Below are 17215 nucleotides of genomic sequence, written 5' to 3' on the forward strand. Positions count from 1 at the left end.
TGAGACAGAAGTTTGAGGACCTCCTTGGCAGCCTTGGTCTTTGAGTTTCTATGGATTAAACACACGATAAACACAGTTTTCTTCCCTTAGTGGCCAAGGAAACCTTGCAAATGTTTTCATTTCTAAGGAGAAATATGGTAGAACAAGTCAGGGTTTTTTTGTTTTATTTTGTTTTTATGTAAGAAAAGGTTTTGGCATGTCATTAAATCTTTTCCTTTCATGGAGCCAAGTTTTCTGTAGCAACAAATTATGATGTATCAGGCTTAACTCAAGGAGACCTTGAGGGTGAGACCAAGTTGATGGGTGATAAAAATGTAAACGTGTAGCCTTGGCATGCGGGCCTGGGTGTGGACTAGAGCCGGAGAATGGGTGGCATGGAGTGGGGTCTGGTGGTCTGAGTCCCATCTCTGTGCTTTCTCTTCTCACCTCTGCCAGTCCAAACACGGACCCGAGCTCTGGCCTCCCCCATGACTTTCCCTACTGTCCCATTGCACCTGCATCAGTTGCTCCTCTCCAGACATCTTACAGGCCTGTGCTCATTTCTAGACAGCCAGGCTGCAAGACACTCAAGGAGTCCTACGTCTTACATTCTCTCTGTCCAGCGTTTTAAAGTAAAGGGGCTCATCTCTGTGATCCTTTATTACTGTCTGAATACCCTTTAGTAAAACAAAGGTCAAAACCAAGCATTCACCAAGCCTTGCAATAGAGTACAGTTCATGCTGGCTAGTAAGGACCAAATCCTGATCCCCTTTCCTCTGAACCTGGAGTTTATGGTGGGCAGTGGAGTTGTTAGACTTGAGGCAGCTTTTTATGAGGTTCTAAGCAGTTCACACCTCTTGGGAGAGCGACTGCTTCTTGATAGCAAATTGACCTGATGGAATCGAGAACTAAGAAAGAGAGGGGAAGCAGGACAGCGGTGGCCCATGTCTTTGAGCCCAGCACTTGGGAGACAGAGACAAGTGGATCACTGAGTTTGAATTTCAGTATAGCCAGGTCTACACCAAGGAACCCTGTCTGAAAAAAAAAAAACAAACAGAATAAAACAGAAAAACAAACAAACAGATAAACAAAAAAAAAAGAAAGAAAAGGAAGGAAGGTGAATTTGACGATTGAACAATGTCCCAAAGGACACTAGATTTTCCAGAATTCTGAGTCTTTAATAAAAGAATATAAGATGACTGCTTAGTCATGTCCATCACAGAACGTGGGCCGTGCCACTTTGTTCTGTGAGTTACTGCATGCCTGCTGCCTGTGAGATAGTCCTCCCCGTGGGGTTCTCAGAGTTGGCCTGTAGGTCAAGGTGCAGCAGCAGCCGTCCTTCCAGTCCGCTCTTCCATTTCCATGCTCGGAACTGAGCCTTGGGCACGGGAGGCAGACGCTGCATCCTCAGCTCAGCTACACAGTGCTTCCAGGAAAGATAGCAGCATCCCGTGTCTGGAGATGTTGCAGGCAGACTGCCTAGGGGGACTAGGCTTAGACCCTGGTTGTATTTAACTGTTACCTGCATGCCTGCCTCCTCACCGTGTCTCTGTGCTCTTCTGCAAGGATGGGAGACACACCTTGGTACTTGGAACATGCTGCCATTGATTCTGGCTTGTTGAATAGAAAGTGATATTCATGTCCAGTAACTTTCTGTCTCCCAACAGAGGCGCTCGGTAGAAAGCAAACCCAGTTCTAGAGCGGTCGTGAGGTTGTGCAGGAGACGTGCTAAGTGGAGAGCTGGGCGTTCCTAGGGAAGAGCCCCTCAAGTGCTGGAGTGGGCTAGAGAAGGCTTTCTGGGGAGCCAGTCCTTTCCAGTTGATACACCGAAAGAGAAACAAGATAGGCCTGCACCACACAGCTAGGAACTGGCTATTCTTGGGCCAACCCTTCTTGAGAACTGCCCTGAGCCAACAGTGGCCACAGCTCATAGTCAAAAGTAGAGTATGGTCGTGGGAGATGGTAGCCATAGCACACAGAGGTCAAGGGTGCTGTCCTGGGTGAGTGTGTGGTGACGGCATTTACAGATGTTTGTCAGGCTACTGGGGATGCATGGAAATTTCCATACAGAGAGATCTGCATGTTCAGGGGAATGGGAAGAGAGAGAGAGAGAGAGAGAGAGAGAGAGAGAGAGAGAGAGAGAGAGAGAGAGAGAGAGAGACACAGGCAGACAGACATGACAGTGATCCTTTCGGAGAAGTCCACGCTGCCGTTTTCCAGCTGCCCCACCCCGTCTCAGGCTGTCATAGGGCAGAGGCAGTGCCAGGCCAGTTCCCAAATTGCCCAAGCACTAGTAAATGTAACCAAATCCCCACACCGTTAACTCTTGGATCCCGCAGCCGGGGCTGACATTTTTCTTACCTATGACCCAGAGCATGCCCTGACTGAGCCCAGTTTGTCCTTACCACAAGCTGCTGACTAAGCCAAAGCGCAGTGACAGGTGTTGCAAGATGCTGAAAGGGCAGGATTCCCACAGGCTCCAGGGCCCTGCACTGGAGCGAGAATGGAGACACTTGGAGAGAAGCCCAGCACTAGCTTTCTCCCCACTTGGGTGACAGTGGCTTCTCTGCCTTACATTTAAGTGAACCTGGATTCTTGTACCGTTAGGGTTGGGGAGGTGTGTTTCCACGACCTAGAGGAGAAAGCTTATTGGATTATATTTTTTCATTTTTCCCCACTATGCACAACGAAAGAAATTATGTTTTGAAAGCTTAATATGGTAAATGGAAAACATTACTTTCTCCCTAAAAATTCTGTTTTTTCCCTTATTCCAAAGAGCACCATGCATTTGTATTCTGAGACAGAACAGTTTGTAAGGCTCCACTTGCTGGCTTGCAGGATGATGTCTTGCATCTGTGGGAGAGGGCAGCCGTCTCTCCCTTTTCACAAATGACAAAGTAGAGGCTTTGAAAAAGTAAAGCAGCTGATTTAGACCCAAATGTCCTAGAAACAGCAGCTCAAGTTGGCCTTTTCTGTCCTTTATTGAAAAGGACTTTCTGTTGCGCCACAGCCGTGAAAGGTTAGCAGCAGAGGTGCCAGCCATTTCTCGCTGTTGCTGGGAACCATTGCTGTGCATCAGAACACTGAAGGAGTAGACTTGATCCAGCCTTCCTGCGGGCAGCCAGATCAGCTGAGTTCTCATCCATGCGAGGTTAATACAGACAAGAGACCGCAGAGCCCACAGCAGGCCGGAATGCACGCTGCTGTCTTGTGAGGCCGATGCTTGTGTATGGTAGTGAGTGCATGACGCGGTTATTTCCAGATAGCCTAGTCAGAGTTGCTAAGACTTTTAGACTTCATTTTCATTTTCCATAAAGGAAGAAAAAACCCTACGTTTCTTTTTAGAAGTGGAAACATATCCATGCTTTTAGTCTAGCACCCACCGCCGCACCCCTAAAAAGAAAAAAGAAGTTAATGTGCGCTTTTAATTTATTAATTTACTTTATTTAAAAGGAGGTCTCAGGTGTGGTGGCACACACCTGCAGTTGTCAGAGCACTTGAGGGTGGAGGCAGGAGAGTTACAGGTTCCCGGCAGCGACACACAAGGAGACCCTGCCTGTAAAACACAGATGGGGCTAGAGAGATGTTCAGCAGCTAAGGGTACTCAACTGTTTCTGCAGAGGACTTAGGTTCAGTTCCCACCACCTATGCTGGGTGGCTCTCAACTTCCTGTAAGGCCAGTTCCAGGGTTTCTGATACCCTGTTCAGCCTCCACAGGCTTCTTCATGCTTACGGTGCACATAAACACTCACAGGCTCACACATATGCTCCTATAAATAAATAAAACTTAAGAAAACCCCTCCAAAACAAAAAGGGAAGTCCGGGGTACACAGATAAATAATTCCAAGTGATCATGAATCTCTAGTGTATCGGGGAAACTGCCAGAATCCTCAGAATGAACTGTTCCAAAACATCTCATTTGTAACAGTCATGAGAGGCCGAGAGCTGCTTATTCCTTGAAATAGCAGTAAAAGTAAAAGTCTGTAGGTAATGAAGTTATGTAGGTATTTTCAAAATGTATTAACTAAAGCCTTATAGTGCACTGCCTGTCTCTACACTTGCAGCTTCTGGGTTTTGAGATGTCACTTCACTTCTTGTCCCAGTTGATTTTTTTCAACCTGACACAAACCTAGTCATATCTGGGAAAGGGAATCTTAATTGAGAAAACGCCTCCATTAGACTGACCTTTAGGCAAGCTTGTAGAGACTTTTCCTTAGTAATGATGGATGGTGAAGGGCTGAGCCCACTATGGGTGGTGCTACCCTCGGGCAGATGGCCCTGGCTGTATACAAAAACAGATTGAGCAAGCCCTGGGATCAAGCCAGTAAGCAACATTCCTCCAAGACTTCTGCTCCAGTTCCTGCCTTGAATTCTTGCCCTAGCTTCCCTTCACACTGCACTACAGCTGGGAACTGAAGTAAACCCCTACATTGCTTTCGGTCATGGTGTTTATCTTCAATAGAAACCCTAACAAAAACAGTCTAAAAGAAGTATCCATCAAAGAGAAAAATGTTGGAAAGAAAATGTTTATTTATTTTTTGAATGAAAAAGGGAAAGTGCTGGAGTGGATGAATTAACTTGCTCATTTGTGCACACATCCGCTGTTTCTTGCTAAATTAAATATGCTATGCTGGTTATCAGAATTAATTACAAAAATAACAAGTCTCTAAGAAGCACATGGTTAGTGTGAACAGATAGGAGGGGCTCAGAGACCTTGCTTAGGTTGCTGTAGGAGAAGGAAAGGGGAACTCAGAACTGCTCTGCGAAGTTGGGAACTAGTCTCTAAGAGGAGAGGATATTTGGGCTGGGTCTAAAAGGATGATGACAGGAAGGAAAGGCACTCCCAGAATGAAGACAGGAAGGAAAGGCACTCCTAAACATGTCCACACAGTGGCCAGCGTCATTCCAGATACTCTGAAACACCAAGGGAAACAAGACCAAGTGAAAAGGCAAGGAGGACAAGAAGACATGTAAAGAAATCACAGTGAGGCAGTATGGGAAACATGATTCTAAAGACCACGTGGGGTTCTCAGGAAACAGAAAATTGGTTTACTGTGGTGTGTACTTTGTTTTGATTTTTAAAAAAGCTAAAATGATAAAAGTGAAAATTTTTTCCCATGCAAAAGGAGATAATTTCTTAATTTTGGTGAAGATTTTAGCAAGAACCTCAGCAAAAAGCAGGTTGTGCCCAGTCACTAATCCAGACATTACTGGTTTAAAGATAGATGTCCTAGAACAGGCTTGCCCACTATTGGCTTCCCTTAAGAGTTTGATACTTTGTGCCTCCCTGCTTCTCAGAGGGGTGGTACCAGTGTAATGCAAGAGCACTGTAACAGAATCTCATTTCCCTTATAACCCTAACCCCAAGGTTCTAACTTAAATCTGTGGCTCTTTGTCTAGAAGTACCAGTTGCTCACCTTAGTTTTAATTTATCTTCTTAAAAACAATGCCAGCCTTTTTGTTATATTGATTAATTACAAAATAATCTATTCTTTTTATGAATTGCCTATTGTATCTTTGGTATACTTTTTAAATTTTGTTCTTGCTTTCTTCTTATTAATAATATTTTTTTCTATACTGAGTGTTGTTAATACCTGTTTTACAATTGTAAATAGGTAGTCTTTAAAGTATATCAATGACTTTTAATTTTATTTATTTTATAGTGCTGTATAGAAATAGGCATTTTCAAGTAGATAAATTTGTCAGTTTTCTTTTTGAACAATATATTTACCTGTATGTATTACTCTCAAGAGTAAAAAGACATTTAGATATTTTCTAGTATTTAAAGGCTTTCAGTCTTCCCCCACCTTTTCCCATTTCTTTGAGACAAGGCCCCATATAGCTCAGGCTGGCTTTGAACTTCTGATCTTCTTGCCTCCACCTCTCCAGTGTTGGGATGATATGTGTACACCATCATGCCTAGCAGAGTTTTAAACTTCTAGATTTGAACTGTTTTCTTTTTAAGGGGGAAAAAAAGCCCTGAAGTTTCTTTATAGTATGAGCTAGTTATGCTAACATCATTAAAGGTCGTCCGTTGTTTTACCACAGGCTCAAAGTGAGGCTTTATTAGCTCGAGTCTCACCTGTATTTACATCGCTATCTGGGTGTTTTGTTTTTTCCACGGTGCTGCAGGCTGTTTTCTTTACTGAAAATTTACAATAGCCATATTTTCCTATTATTTATTTAAGATTGATATGGGACTTTTCCTCCCACACTAATACTTGATAATTGATACACCAGGCTCTACCAAAGCATCCCGCAGATACTTCTTGGCATCTCCCTCTGATTCCTAAGTTTCTTCCACTGTTTGTCAGTATTGTGCCACTTTATTGAACACGTGAATCCTTTCACGTCCTGGAGTCCTCAGGAGCCCCTTGACTGCTTTGGTACCTATATACCACTGGGCTTGCTCTCAAGGCCTTGTGAAAAAACCAGCTTTCTCATTGCCTTGCAGGTTCCGATCACATTCGCGAGAAAGATGGACTGTGGGCTGTCTTGGCCTGGCTCTCCATTCTGGCCACCCGCAAGCAAAGTGTGGAGGACATCCTCAAAGATCACTGGCAGAAGTTTGGTCGGAACTTCTTTACCAGGTCAGACACAGTCCGGATTGGGTTCGAGGGATCGTGGGGAAGTGGACAGAGACAATTCTCAGGGACAGTGTCTATCTTGTCTGTAATGTCACGGACACCCGAGTTCACCCAGCTTCTTTAACTGGTGACTTTGAATATGATCTGATCAGGATGAAGATGAAGTCAGTTTTTAAGCCAACCATAAAGAACAAGGATTTTTAAAAATAGCTAGCTTAGCGGGCGGTGGTGGCGCATGCCTTTAATCCCAGCACTTGGGAGGCAGAGTCAGGTGGATTTCTGTGAGTTCAAGACCAGCCTGGTCTACAAGAGCTAGTTTCAGGACAGGCTCCAAAACCACAGAGAAACCCTGTCTCGAAAAAAAAAATAGCTAGCTTAATCAAAAGAATAAGCATTTAAATGTACCTGTCGAATAGGCAAAATAATAGCACTGGGTTTAGAGTCATAGGAGTAGATGAATTTTATTTCTTTTCTGAGTTAGGAGGTCATTAGTTTTCTCATCTGTAGGAAGAGGAATATTGGTCTGGCTATTGAGAGGATTAAGTGAAGATGTAGTGTAAACTCTGGAGCTCAGAAAGCCTGGAAATGTGTCTCCTTCAATTCTGGAAACAATTAGTGCTCAGTTCAGATCAACTCTCTGACTCGTTAAATAGGACCCAGTGATACTGGTCAGCATCTCACCCGTTGGTCCAACCAATATTTACTCTGTATTTTTCTTTCTCCCAGGTACTGGTAAATCTGTAGGAAAACAGTATTTCAGAACACTTAACAATTCTTCTTTACCATATATGCCTTTATTTTTAAGAAGTGTTGAGATATGAGGAGTGAGGCTGGAGGTGTAGCTGGAGTGAAGTGTCCGTGCGCTCAGCATGCGGAAGGCTATGGGCTCTACTTTTAGCACCCCAAAATTCATTCTTGCCAGTAGTGTTCTTCGTTATTTCTAATTTGACTATCCCTTAATAAGTGTAAAAATTGAAAAATTGTTTCCCTGAATCTCAATATTTTATGAGAAGGGATATTAGATAAAGCATTTATATGTAAGAAAATTCTGGATATATTTCATTGGGCCTCAGTTACATTTCTTGTTTTATTTTTATTGTTCTTTTTTTTAAAGCAGGGATTCACTCACTATTTTGCCCTGGCTGGCCCCAAACTCACAAAGATCTACTTGCCTCTGTCTTACAAATGTTGGCATTAAAGGTGTGCACCACCATACCTGGCTCCCCATACCACCCTTAGTTTTTTGTTTTTTGTTTTTTTTTATAAAATGGATGCATTGGACTAGATGTTTTAGAAGAAAAAAAAAGTGCGTATATTCCAGAACTGGTAGTCCATGGTCTTCAGAAATTCAGAAAAGAATTCAACCTTAAGCAACTTGAACTTGTTAGTCTTTCAAGAAGATTCTGATCAAATTATTATTTTGTTGAAAGCATAAATAAAAACTGCCATGTGTTCATCATGAAGTCCTGGGAACCAATCAGGACTGTCCTCAAGGAGCGAGAATACCTGGTAATTCACAGTAGCAGCCAGGGACTCTCTAGGCCCAGAGTTTCACAAAACACCACCATGTTTGTTTTTATGTTCTGTGTGTCACCTGAGTCATGCAGACACCGTGTGAATATGTGGATGAGCAGTGACCAGAGTGGAGTCAGGTTGAGTGTGTTCAGATCTTCACTGTTGACACCTAAACACACCTCCATACTGGAAATACTCCACCACAGTTTCACTACTTAGCAGATACTACACCAATCAAAGACTACAAATGCAGTCTGCAGAACCTGCACTTAGGACCTGTTCTGAGCCCACTCTACCCTCCATTCACTGAACAACAGTGCTAGTCAACTTCCACACCAGTGTCCAACATGAGCCTTAAGACAATTATTTAATCAGGCAACCCGGATTCTGAGAGGCAGGACAGCTGGCCCTTCTGTAAAGGCAGCTGCTAGCAGAAGTTGGAGGCGTAGCTTGCTCTGTCTGGTTACAAAGCCAGAATTCTTTCCATTCTAGCCCTCTGTGTTTGGGATTTAAACATCTTCCCTCCGAAACACCCAAAGACCACAGGCAGAAAGCACAGAAACCTGGCTGTGATTTCTTGCTCTTTATCGTTTTAACTGGGGGAAGCGCCAGCTTCAGGATGGAGGGGACTATTTTGTCTCAGCTACATAGACTCCTGGAGCCAGATAAGTTAGTGATAATTCTCCAGTATTCCTCTTGTCTCAGATGTATTATCTTGAACATCTTGTACTTTCTTTGCTGTAGCAAACAAATGGATTCTGCCATCTTGAGCCTCTAACTGTTTCAAGAGGAATTGTGCCATCACGTTAAGAAAGCCTGCCAAGGTCTTTAACTTCACAAGAAAGATGTTGAGAGCAAGTCTTGAAAGAAAAATAATAACCACAGGATTTTGTTGTGACACAGCTGTTTTCTTTTCTTGACCCCTTATCATCCACTGAAGGCATCCCTCTGCCAGGCTGAATTTAAAGCAGACTACACTCCCCGCTGAAGGAGACTGGTGTTTGAAGCATAACTAGTTAGCACCTACTTATCTGGTCTCTGATATTCTGGCCTTGCTCTAGGAAATTCCTGTGGGTACTGGAACTTTGCTTAGCCACAGTCTTACAGCTTCACACAGGCCCCAAACCAAGGGCAGGCCCAGCCTTCACCTCATAAGAGCGATAGGCATTTGGAGCAGAAGGGTCTGAGTCATGTGCTGGTTGACATAGAGTTCTCTGGATGTCATAGAGCTGGTCACGTTCCCTCCTCAGGATCAGTGACAGTAATGGCATCTCCTCAAAGCCCGTAGAGGAGTACCTTAAAGCCTCTTTCTGTAGAGAAGCCAAACCAGGAGTTCTCTGGTTATTCAGGCAGCCCTGCCCTTTCTTCTGAACCCTTCTTTCATCCCCAGCACCCACTCTCCCTGCTGACTGACAAGTTCACAGCTTTTGCCAGCTCCTGAAGTTCGATGGCTTGTTTGTGGGGGTGGGGGATGGGCACACAAAGATGACAGTGGTCTGCTTGCCTGGGATGCCCTGACGTCAGCCCAGGGGTCTCAGCTACTTCACTTTTTCCAGGTATGACTACGAGGAGGTGGAAGCTGAGGGTGCCAGCAAAATGATGAAGGACCTGGAGGCCCTGATGCTGGACCGCTCCTTTGTGGGGAAGCAGTTCTCGGCAAACGATAAAGTCTACACTGTGGAGAAAGCCGATAATTTTGAGTACAGTGATCCAGTAGATGGAAGCGTTTCAAAAAATCAGGTAGGAACAGACTGAGTACGTGAGAGAGACCAGAGCATCGTCTCGGAAGCCTCAAGAGAAAAATGAGAAAGGCCCCTAGGTTTCCTTGGCAGACCTGTTTTTGGGGCCTTTTGATCTCAGTTGACTTTCTGCCCAGTTACATGTGACTCTCCTACATTCTCATAGGGAGAAAAAGATTTTGTTTTTTGACCACAGTTCTTTACAGCCCCCTGTACTCCATGCTAGAACTCTGAGTCTGTATATCGAGGGATTTTTGTAAGCCCTAAAATTATACACAAGATGCCATGTAGAATGTTTGGGAAAGTCTTAAAGCTGTAGAAAAACCTTACTGCGGTCCTAGATATCAGTTTCTTTTCCTTCCGACATGCTAACAGTGTGATGTCATGAGTGACATTGTATGCACTCTTCTTGTATGCTCTAGATTCACGATAAGAATTTGCCCCTCTAAGGAAGGCTTCCTGGTTAGGAATTCCCACTGTTGCTATCTGTGGCCATCTGACAAGGCAATACATAGTAGGACAGCAAAGCCGATGATCTTGCCTACCCTGGGTGGTGACAGATGGCTGCTGGGGTTTCTCATGATGGGTGTCTAAGGCTCCAGCCTGGTCATTTTTCTTGCTTCTTCTCCAAGTCATTCAGCACCCAGGATCTGCTTGCTTTTACATCTGGTGCCTGTTGTCAGGGAATGAAGTCATGCCTAGGAATTCGGAAACAGAGAACTGAAGGGGACGAAGGTGCTGTAGCACCATAAACTCCCTGCTTGCTTTTCCGGAGGGATGCAGAGCCTTGGCTTGCTTCCTTACATGGCATCTGCCAGATTTTGGAGGAGATGGTTTGGAGAGTGACTGGAAGCCCCCTGTAGAGAGTAGATGGTGGGTGGATACCAGAGCCAGCTTCAGTGCCCAGTTCTAGAAAGTGGCATAGCCTCATGCCTTTGGCATGAATGAGGACCCTGGATCAGTCTGGATGATGGTAACTTAGGTCTTGCAGTTAGCAGGAAGGAGGCCTGTAGAGGAGAGAGCAGTCCAGAGGTCAGCAGAGCTGTACGGGAGATGTAATGAAGCCTTAAGAGTTCAGAACACTGGGTCCCAACTCTGCAGGCACCTCGCCCACGAGGGAGGGGCAGGGCAGTGCAGTGTGGGAAGCTGGAGCTGTGCTCTATGCCACAAGGAAGGAGACAGCAGTACCATTTTGTAGGATTGGGAAACTAGAACACAGAGAGAGACGGGGTAGGAGAGAAACTGGCCACAGTAAACACAGGGAGGAGGCTTTAGGAGCTACAAGTTGAAGCCTGGGGTGAGGACAACCCTGGTTTGCTTCTAGAAAGTAAAACATGCTGAGTAGAGCAAATGTGCCCTCCCCATTGACTAGCTGGAGGACACACTGTGTGTGACCTGTCTGCTGTCCTCACAACGAATCCAAGGAGTGGCACAGCTGGAACTGTGAAGTGACAAACACCAGGCAAGACGTGTCCTTCCTTCTGCTCGGTCTTTGGCATCTTACAAATAGACACACAAAGAGCGAAGGACCCTTAGGCAAGCATCTGACAGCCTTTCTTCCTTGTGCTGAAAGAGAGCTGTCTTGGAGCCCCCAGTCTCGCCCTAAGTAAGGCAGAAAGGTACTGGGAGGGAGGGAAACAGAAAAAGGCCCTGCTCATGCATGGACCTCACTTCGGGTTATTAGTCATCAGAGGACTGGCCACTGGATCGTGCTGGGTTAGGATGAGCCCCGCTTCTCCTGTCCAGGGCACGTGGCCCTTTTCTGAGATTCCCTCGCACTGCTCTACAGAGCCCTTTCTCTCATCTGCCTGCAGTGTTCTCCAGAGCTTTGAGCCAGGTTCTCCTCCAGCAGCTTGACGTATTTATGAAGCTTCAAGCTGAAATGACCAGTCCATGAATCACGGGGAAATGGGCAGGGGTGAGAGCAGCAACCACCAAGATTGCATCTCCCAGATGACCCTGGAGATGCTGCTCCTACATAGTTAAGCCTCTCCGTCTGGACGCAGCGAGAGGCTGACAGAAGGCAGACTCACAGGGCTTGGTTGCTGCCATCTATCAAGGATCTAATCCCCCAATGGATAAGGTTGGGTCTCCAAATGGACCCCTCCCGCCTGCCAGTCTGCAGTCTCCCCCTCAGCATTCGCCGGGAAAAACCCTTTGCTTATCTTTTTCCAGGGCTTGCGGCTTATATTTGCAGATGGTTCTCGTATCATCTTCAGACTGAGTGGCACCGGGAGTGCAGGGGCCACCATTCGATTGTACATTGATAGTTATGAGAAGGACGCTGCCAAAATCAATCAGGACCCCCAGGTAATGCCTATGTCCTGCACCCTGGTTCGTTATTTTGGTTCAAGGGAGTGATTATGGTCTGCTGAACCTGTGGCATCACTGCCTGTCCTCAATGACCCATCAGGTCACCGGCTCTACTAGCTTTTGTTTTGTCTCTTTTAGTGTGTTAGAACAAAATGACCAATAATAACCACAGTAATAATTACCTTTGTCTGAACATTTGTTGTTGATTACACCCACTGCAGAAATATATTCAGTTAACAATCTTATCCTCTCTGTCTCTGTCTCTCTCTCTCTTGTGTGTCTGTCTGTCTGTCTCGTGTGTGTGTGTGTGTGTATCTGTCTCTCTCTCTAACGTGTGTATGTGTGTATCTGTCTGTCTCTCTTGTGTTTGTGTGTGTGGTGTGTGTGTGTGTGTGTATGATGGTGTATGTAGTGATGTATGCCTATGTGTTCCTGACAGCCAGAGGAAGACATCTAGTGCCCTGCTGTTACCTTATTCCCCTTGACAGGGTCTCTCACTGAGCCTGCAGCTAGGCTGGCAACTGGCAAGTGACCCTCCTCTCTCTGCCTTTCCCCTCACAGCACTGGGGTTCGAAGTATGTGCACAGCCATGCACAGCTTGTTTTGTGTGGGTTTCAGACATTTAACTCATCTGGTGATACTTATATAGCAAGCACCCTTACCTGCCCCAGTTCCTATTCGTTTAATTTTCAGACTATATGGACTGTTATTCCCCCTTGTACTGATAAGGGCACTGAGACACAGGAAGGCCTGTGCTCTATTCAGTGGCAGTTACAAGAGAATGGTTCTTTGCATCAGTCGTTGCATGATGTCTGGCCTGTCTTTGATCATGCATCGCTTTGCTTGCTGGGTCACCTGCCCTGATAAAGCATCTGCTGGTTCCAGCTTTGTCAGGGTCAGGGACAAGCGGGGACAGGCAATTTTATGTGTCTTGCTGGAAAAGTGTACTGGGTTGGGTGCCTGTGGAGTATGTAAGAATGAACAGGGGTCCTGGACTTCCAGAATAGTCACCAAACCGAGGAGCTAAGAGGATAAATGGCGCACAGAGGAGGTCCCCAGGTGTGTTCCTCACAGCACTCACCTTGGCCGATGCTCCTAAGCCAGAGCTTTAGATCCACAGAGTGTGGAGGGGATAAGGCACATTTGCTCTCTTGGTGTTCACAACTCATATTGTACCATAAAAGGCTCAAGACAATGTCCCCTGGAAGATGCTCATCTAAATGGCATCTGCTAAGAATTCAGCAGATGTTTTCCAAAGGCATAAAAATGGCCGGGAAGTTTATGGAACAGAGGCCCTGTCACTGTTCATAAGGGAAATGCAAAGGAAAGCCAAAATATGTTAGGACCCCATGTCTGCAGACTGGCTGTTGACAAGAGGACCCGAGGTGAGTGTCATGCTGGGGACTAGGAAGCACACTGGTATGCAACAGATGAAGAGATAAAGGTGTGACCAAGTCACACAGGGCAAAGTTACCCCATCTTAAAAATAAGAGAGTCCTGCCATTTGCAGCGACATGGTGATCTTGGAGAACATTATACTGAGCAAAACAGGACAGTCCCAGAGAGATAGAGGCCATATGGGGTTATTTATTTGCAGAAGCTAAAAAGAAACAATTTAACTCATACACAGAGAAGGGTTAGTTAAAGGGTAGACACTTGCAGTTAGGCAGGATGCAGGAGAGAACTCAGAGTCAAGGTGATGCCTGTAGTTAGTAATGCTGTATTTAGTGCTTACATTTTTCTGAGAAAACATATTGCTGATGTCTTCACCACCACCATGGCATAAGAAGAGCTGTGACGAGATTGGCTGTGGCAGGTGGTTCGACAGTAGTAGTCCCTTCACCGCATCGCTGCTGTTGGGAGCTGGGAGTTTGGCCTGACGGCAGAGTGCTTGTCTAGCGTTCATAAGCCTCATCATCCTGCAGGGAGCCAGATTTTTAAAAATTACATTTGATACCTCAAATATAAACCAATTTTTGTGAAAAAGAAATGAAGTAATGTGTATCATATGTACTTTTGCACAAAGCCTCTTTTCTCCTAGTACCCGATAAAAGCTTGTAAAACTCCAATTTGGAGATTCTAGTGTAGTGGGTTTGAGCATTTAGGTTGTAGAGTTAGTGAGGTCTTATTTTAAATTCTTTTCCTGCCACTGAAGACCCGTGTTCCATGTTTTTGTGTCTTGGTTTCCTTGTATATAAAATGGTGCAGTGATAACTTTACATCATTGTAGGGATTTGGAAAGAGAGTGGATTTAAAATGCTTCCTCACTGGGGCTGGCACATGCGATCAGCTTTTAAGAAAGGTGATGTCATGGTTAGGAGCGCTTGCTGCTTTTGCACAGGACATGGTTTTGGTTCCAAGCACTCACATGATAGCTCAGAGCCATCTATAACTCCACTTTCATGGACTCTGATCCTTTATTCTACCCTCCCTAGGCACTAGTCATATGTGGTACCGCTACATACATGAAAGCAAAACACCCATATTCAGAAAATAAAGAAATCTTTAAAACCTTAAAAATTAAAAATCAAAAGCATTTCAAGGCTGGTGAGGTGCTCAGCCGGTAAAGGCACTGAATGTGAACCCCAGAAGCCACCCAGTGGAAGGAGAGAACAGGCTCTCCTAAGCTGTCTTCTCGTCCACCACGTGTGCTGTTGTGGTATGCATCTGGCTCATGTAAGTGTGTATATACACATACACACAAAAGATGTAAAATAGAGCGATCCATTTTCAGATTTTTTGACCCTAAATGTTTAATTGTAACCCCCCCCCCAGTCTATCGTATTTTTAAAGTCTATGTAGAGCACGTTTGCATTGTTCCCAGCAGAGCGCCAGAGCCTTTTCAGTTTGCAGAGCTGAAGGTTGACCCTCTGTGGCAGCCTGGCTTTCCATCAGTACTTGCAGCCAACCCTCACTGTTATGTCTGAATTTGACTAGATACTTTGTGCGCAGTTGCGGTTGTTGAAAAGGAGCTGGGAAAACAGAAACGGAGCTACAAGAGCCTGCTTCTCTGTTTCTGCCACACTTTTTCCAGCAGCCAGGTTCCAGCTTCAGCAATCTCCACGTCCGTGTACAGTTTTAACTTCCCTAAAACCTGATCCAAGGGCCCTAGGGGCCACACCACAGGTTCTTAAGATAATAGAGAAGGAGAAAAGGGGAAGGTGGGAATGGTTAGCTCTCTCTTTATCTTCAAGTTTAAAGCCTGGTCTGTGCTAGGCAGAGGAATGAAAAAATATATTTCTTCTGAACTTAAATTTCCAGGGTGGAGAATCAACTGAAACGTTTGGGGCTCTCTCCGTGCCTGCAGACACCACCAGCCACCTGGGGAGTGTCTGCCTTTACTCTGCTGCTGCTGTGTTTAAGCTGCAAGGACAGTGGCATGTGGTAGTCACAGCGGGTGGTGCCGACTTTCCCAGTTAGCATGATTTGATGGAGATGAAAGACAGTAATGGCAAGAAAATGCCCTGTTTGGGCTATTTATGTCCAATCACTGCACACCTTTGGTATTCCTCTGTAAAACAGTCAGTCTAACTACATGGAGTTTTTGTTTATCTGATGTCAAGGATGATTCATTTCAACAGTGGGGTCCACCCCTGTCCCCAGTGAAAGCTGCTGTGAGGGAAGGGGTTGCATCTGACAGATGTGAGCATCAGCTCAGACGATGTAGAAGGACCCAGCTAAGAGAACCATGTTTTAGGGGGAGTCATGGCAGAGGATTGGAGAGAAGTGGGTACCCTGGCAAAATATTTACAGCATAAGAGTCTCGTGGACTTGATGGGATGAATGTGGGGGATGTGGAGAGGAAATACCCAGAATGTTTTGGTCGCTTGCTTCTCAGGGTAGACCTGGAGTTGGCTAACTGAAATGAGAAGGGCTGGAGCCAGGCTTGGGTTCGCTTTATTAACTTAAAAGAGCTTCGGGTATCTTGGAGCCCTTGAGTAGGTGGTTGGAGTCATGGACCAGGGATCTGTTGACAAAAGTGATGGAAAAGGTTGTTCCGTTTGTGTTTCTCTCAGGTCATGCTGGCTCCCCTGATCTCCATTGCTCTGAAGGTGTCCCAGCTCCAGGAGAGGACAGGACGCACTGCCCCCACTGTCATCACCTAGAAAGATGGCCAGACGTGGTACGTCCCTCCACCCAGGACCCATCCACACCACCAATTGAAGAGCATGAACAGAAACAGTGTATTCGCCTGGGCTTTTTAGGACTTGGTTTTTTTACTTCCCACTTGATAAACAGCCAATTGTGAGGCACTACCACTGTGTGGGGGAGAAGGACGGCAGACCTGAGAGCTCGCACTCACGTCTGTCCCTTCCCTTGCCCTGTTCAACTGCTGCTGTGTGCCCCTTGGTCTCCTAGCATCAGATACTGCTTACACCACCATGTAAAGGTTTGGAGGCTGAGGGTCAGCAGTAAGGCCATCTCCTGTCGGTAGGGTGTGCCCGTGAAATCATGAGGTTCCCGCTCCACTGTGAATGTCCCCATGTTTACATGTCATCTGACAGCGTACGGTTTCTGGTGCCTTCTCTCTAGTCAGTTTTCCTCAGAGTGAGACGTGCTTGTCCACAGATCTCTGTGTTGTTTTGCGCATGGTCCCATCCGCACCGATATTTGGGACATTAAAGCAGAATGCACTTACTGTTTGTTGCCTGTTGTCTTCTTCACTCTTAACTACAAAGAAATAAAACAGACTGTCTGCCTTGTTTCAGGAGGGGGGATTATATTTTGTTTGGGGGTAGTGGTTTATTTGATGGGGGGGGGATTATATTCAGTTTTGATGTCCTAGCCAGAACGACTTTATTTCTGGATAAGTTGACAGTCCTTAGATTTAAGAGCTATAATTTTCAGTCTCACCGGGGCAGCAACGTCTGGATACTCCCAGGGTTACTGAAGAAAGCTTGGTGCGGTGAACGACTTAGGGAAGAAGGTGATTTTCAGATCTGGTGGAGCTGGTGGAACAAAACCACGTGTATCCTTTGCAGTGCTGGCTGCCCCAGGCCTGCTGAAGAGGCGGAGGAAGGCCCTTAGCTCTGAGTAACCTCTGCACCTTGCTGTCCAGCCCACAAGGATAACAGCAGTCAA

The 17215-nt window shown here is 45.6% G+C and overlaps 1 protein-coding gene across 3 annotated transcripts in view; it reads left to right on the forward strand.

Moving 5' to 3' along the window:
- Pgm1 (phosphoglucomutase 1) overlaps positions 1 to 16772 on the forward strand; it is a 57760-nt gene extending 40988 nt beyond the window's left edge. For all 3 annotated transcript variants that reach the window (XM_075945167.1, XM_075945165.1, XM_075945166.1), the window contains exons 8-11: positions 6434 to 6569; positions 9638 to 9821; positions 11996 to 12130; positions 16150 to 16772. In XM_075945167.1, the coding sequence (XP_075801282.1) occupies positions 6434 to 6569; positions 9638 to 9821; positions 11996 to 12130; positions 16150 to 16239 (545 nt within the window). In that variant the 3' untranslated portion in view covers positions 16240 to 16772. The remainder of the gene's footprint in view (positions 1 to 6433; positions 6570 to 9637; positions 9822 to 11995; positions 12131 to 16149) is intronic.
- Positions 16773 to 17215: the final 443 nt, after the last annotated feature.

The sequence above is a fragment of the Microtus pennsylvanicus genome, chromosome 13 (genome assembly GCF_037038515.1).
Source record: "Microtus pennsylvanicus isolate mMicPen1 chromosome 13, mMicPen1.hap1, whole genome shotgun sequence".
In the NCBI taxonomy this organism is placed as follows: domain Eukaryota; kingdom Metazoa; phylum Chordata; class Mammalia; order Rodentia; family Cricetidae; genus Microtus; species Microtus pennsylvanicus.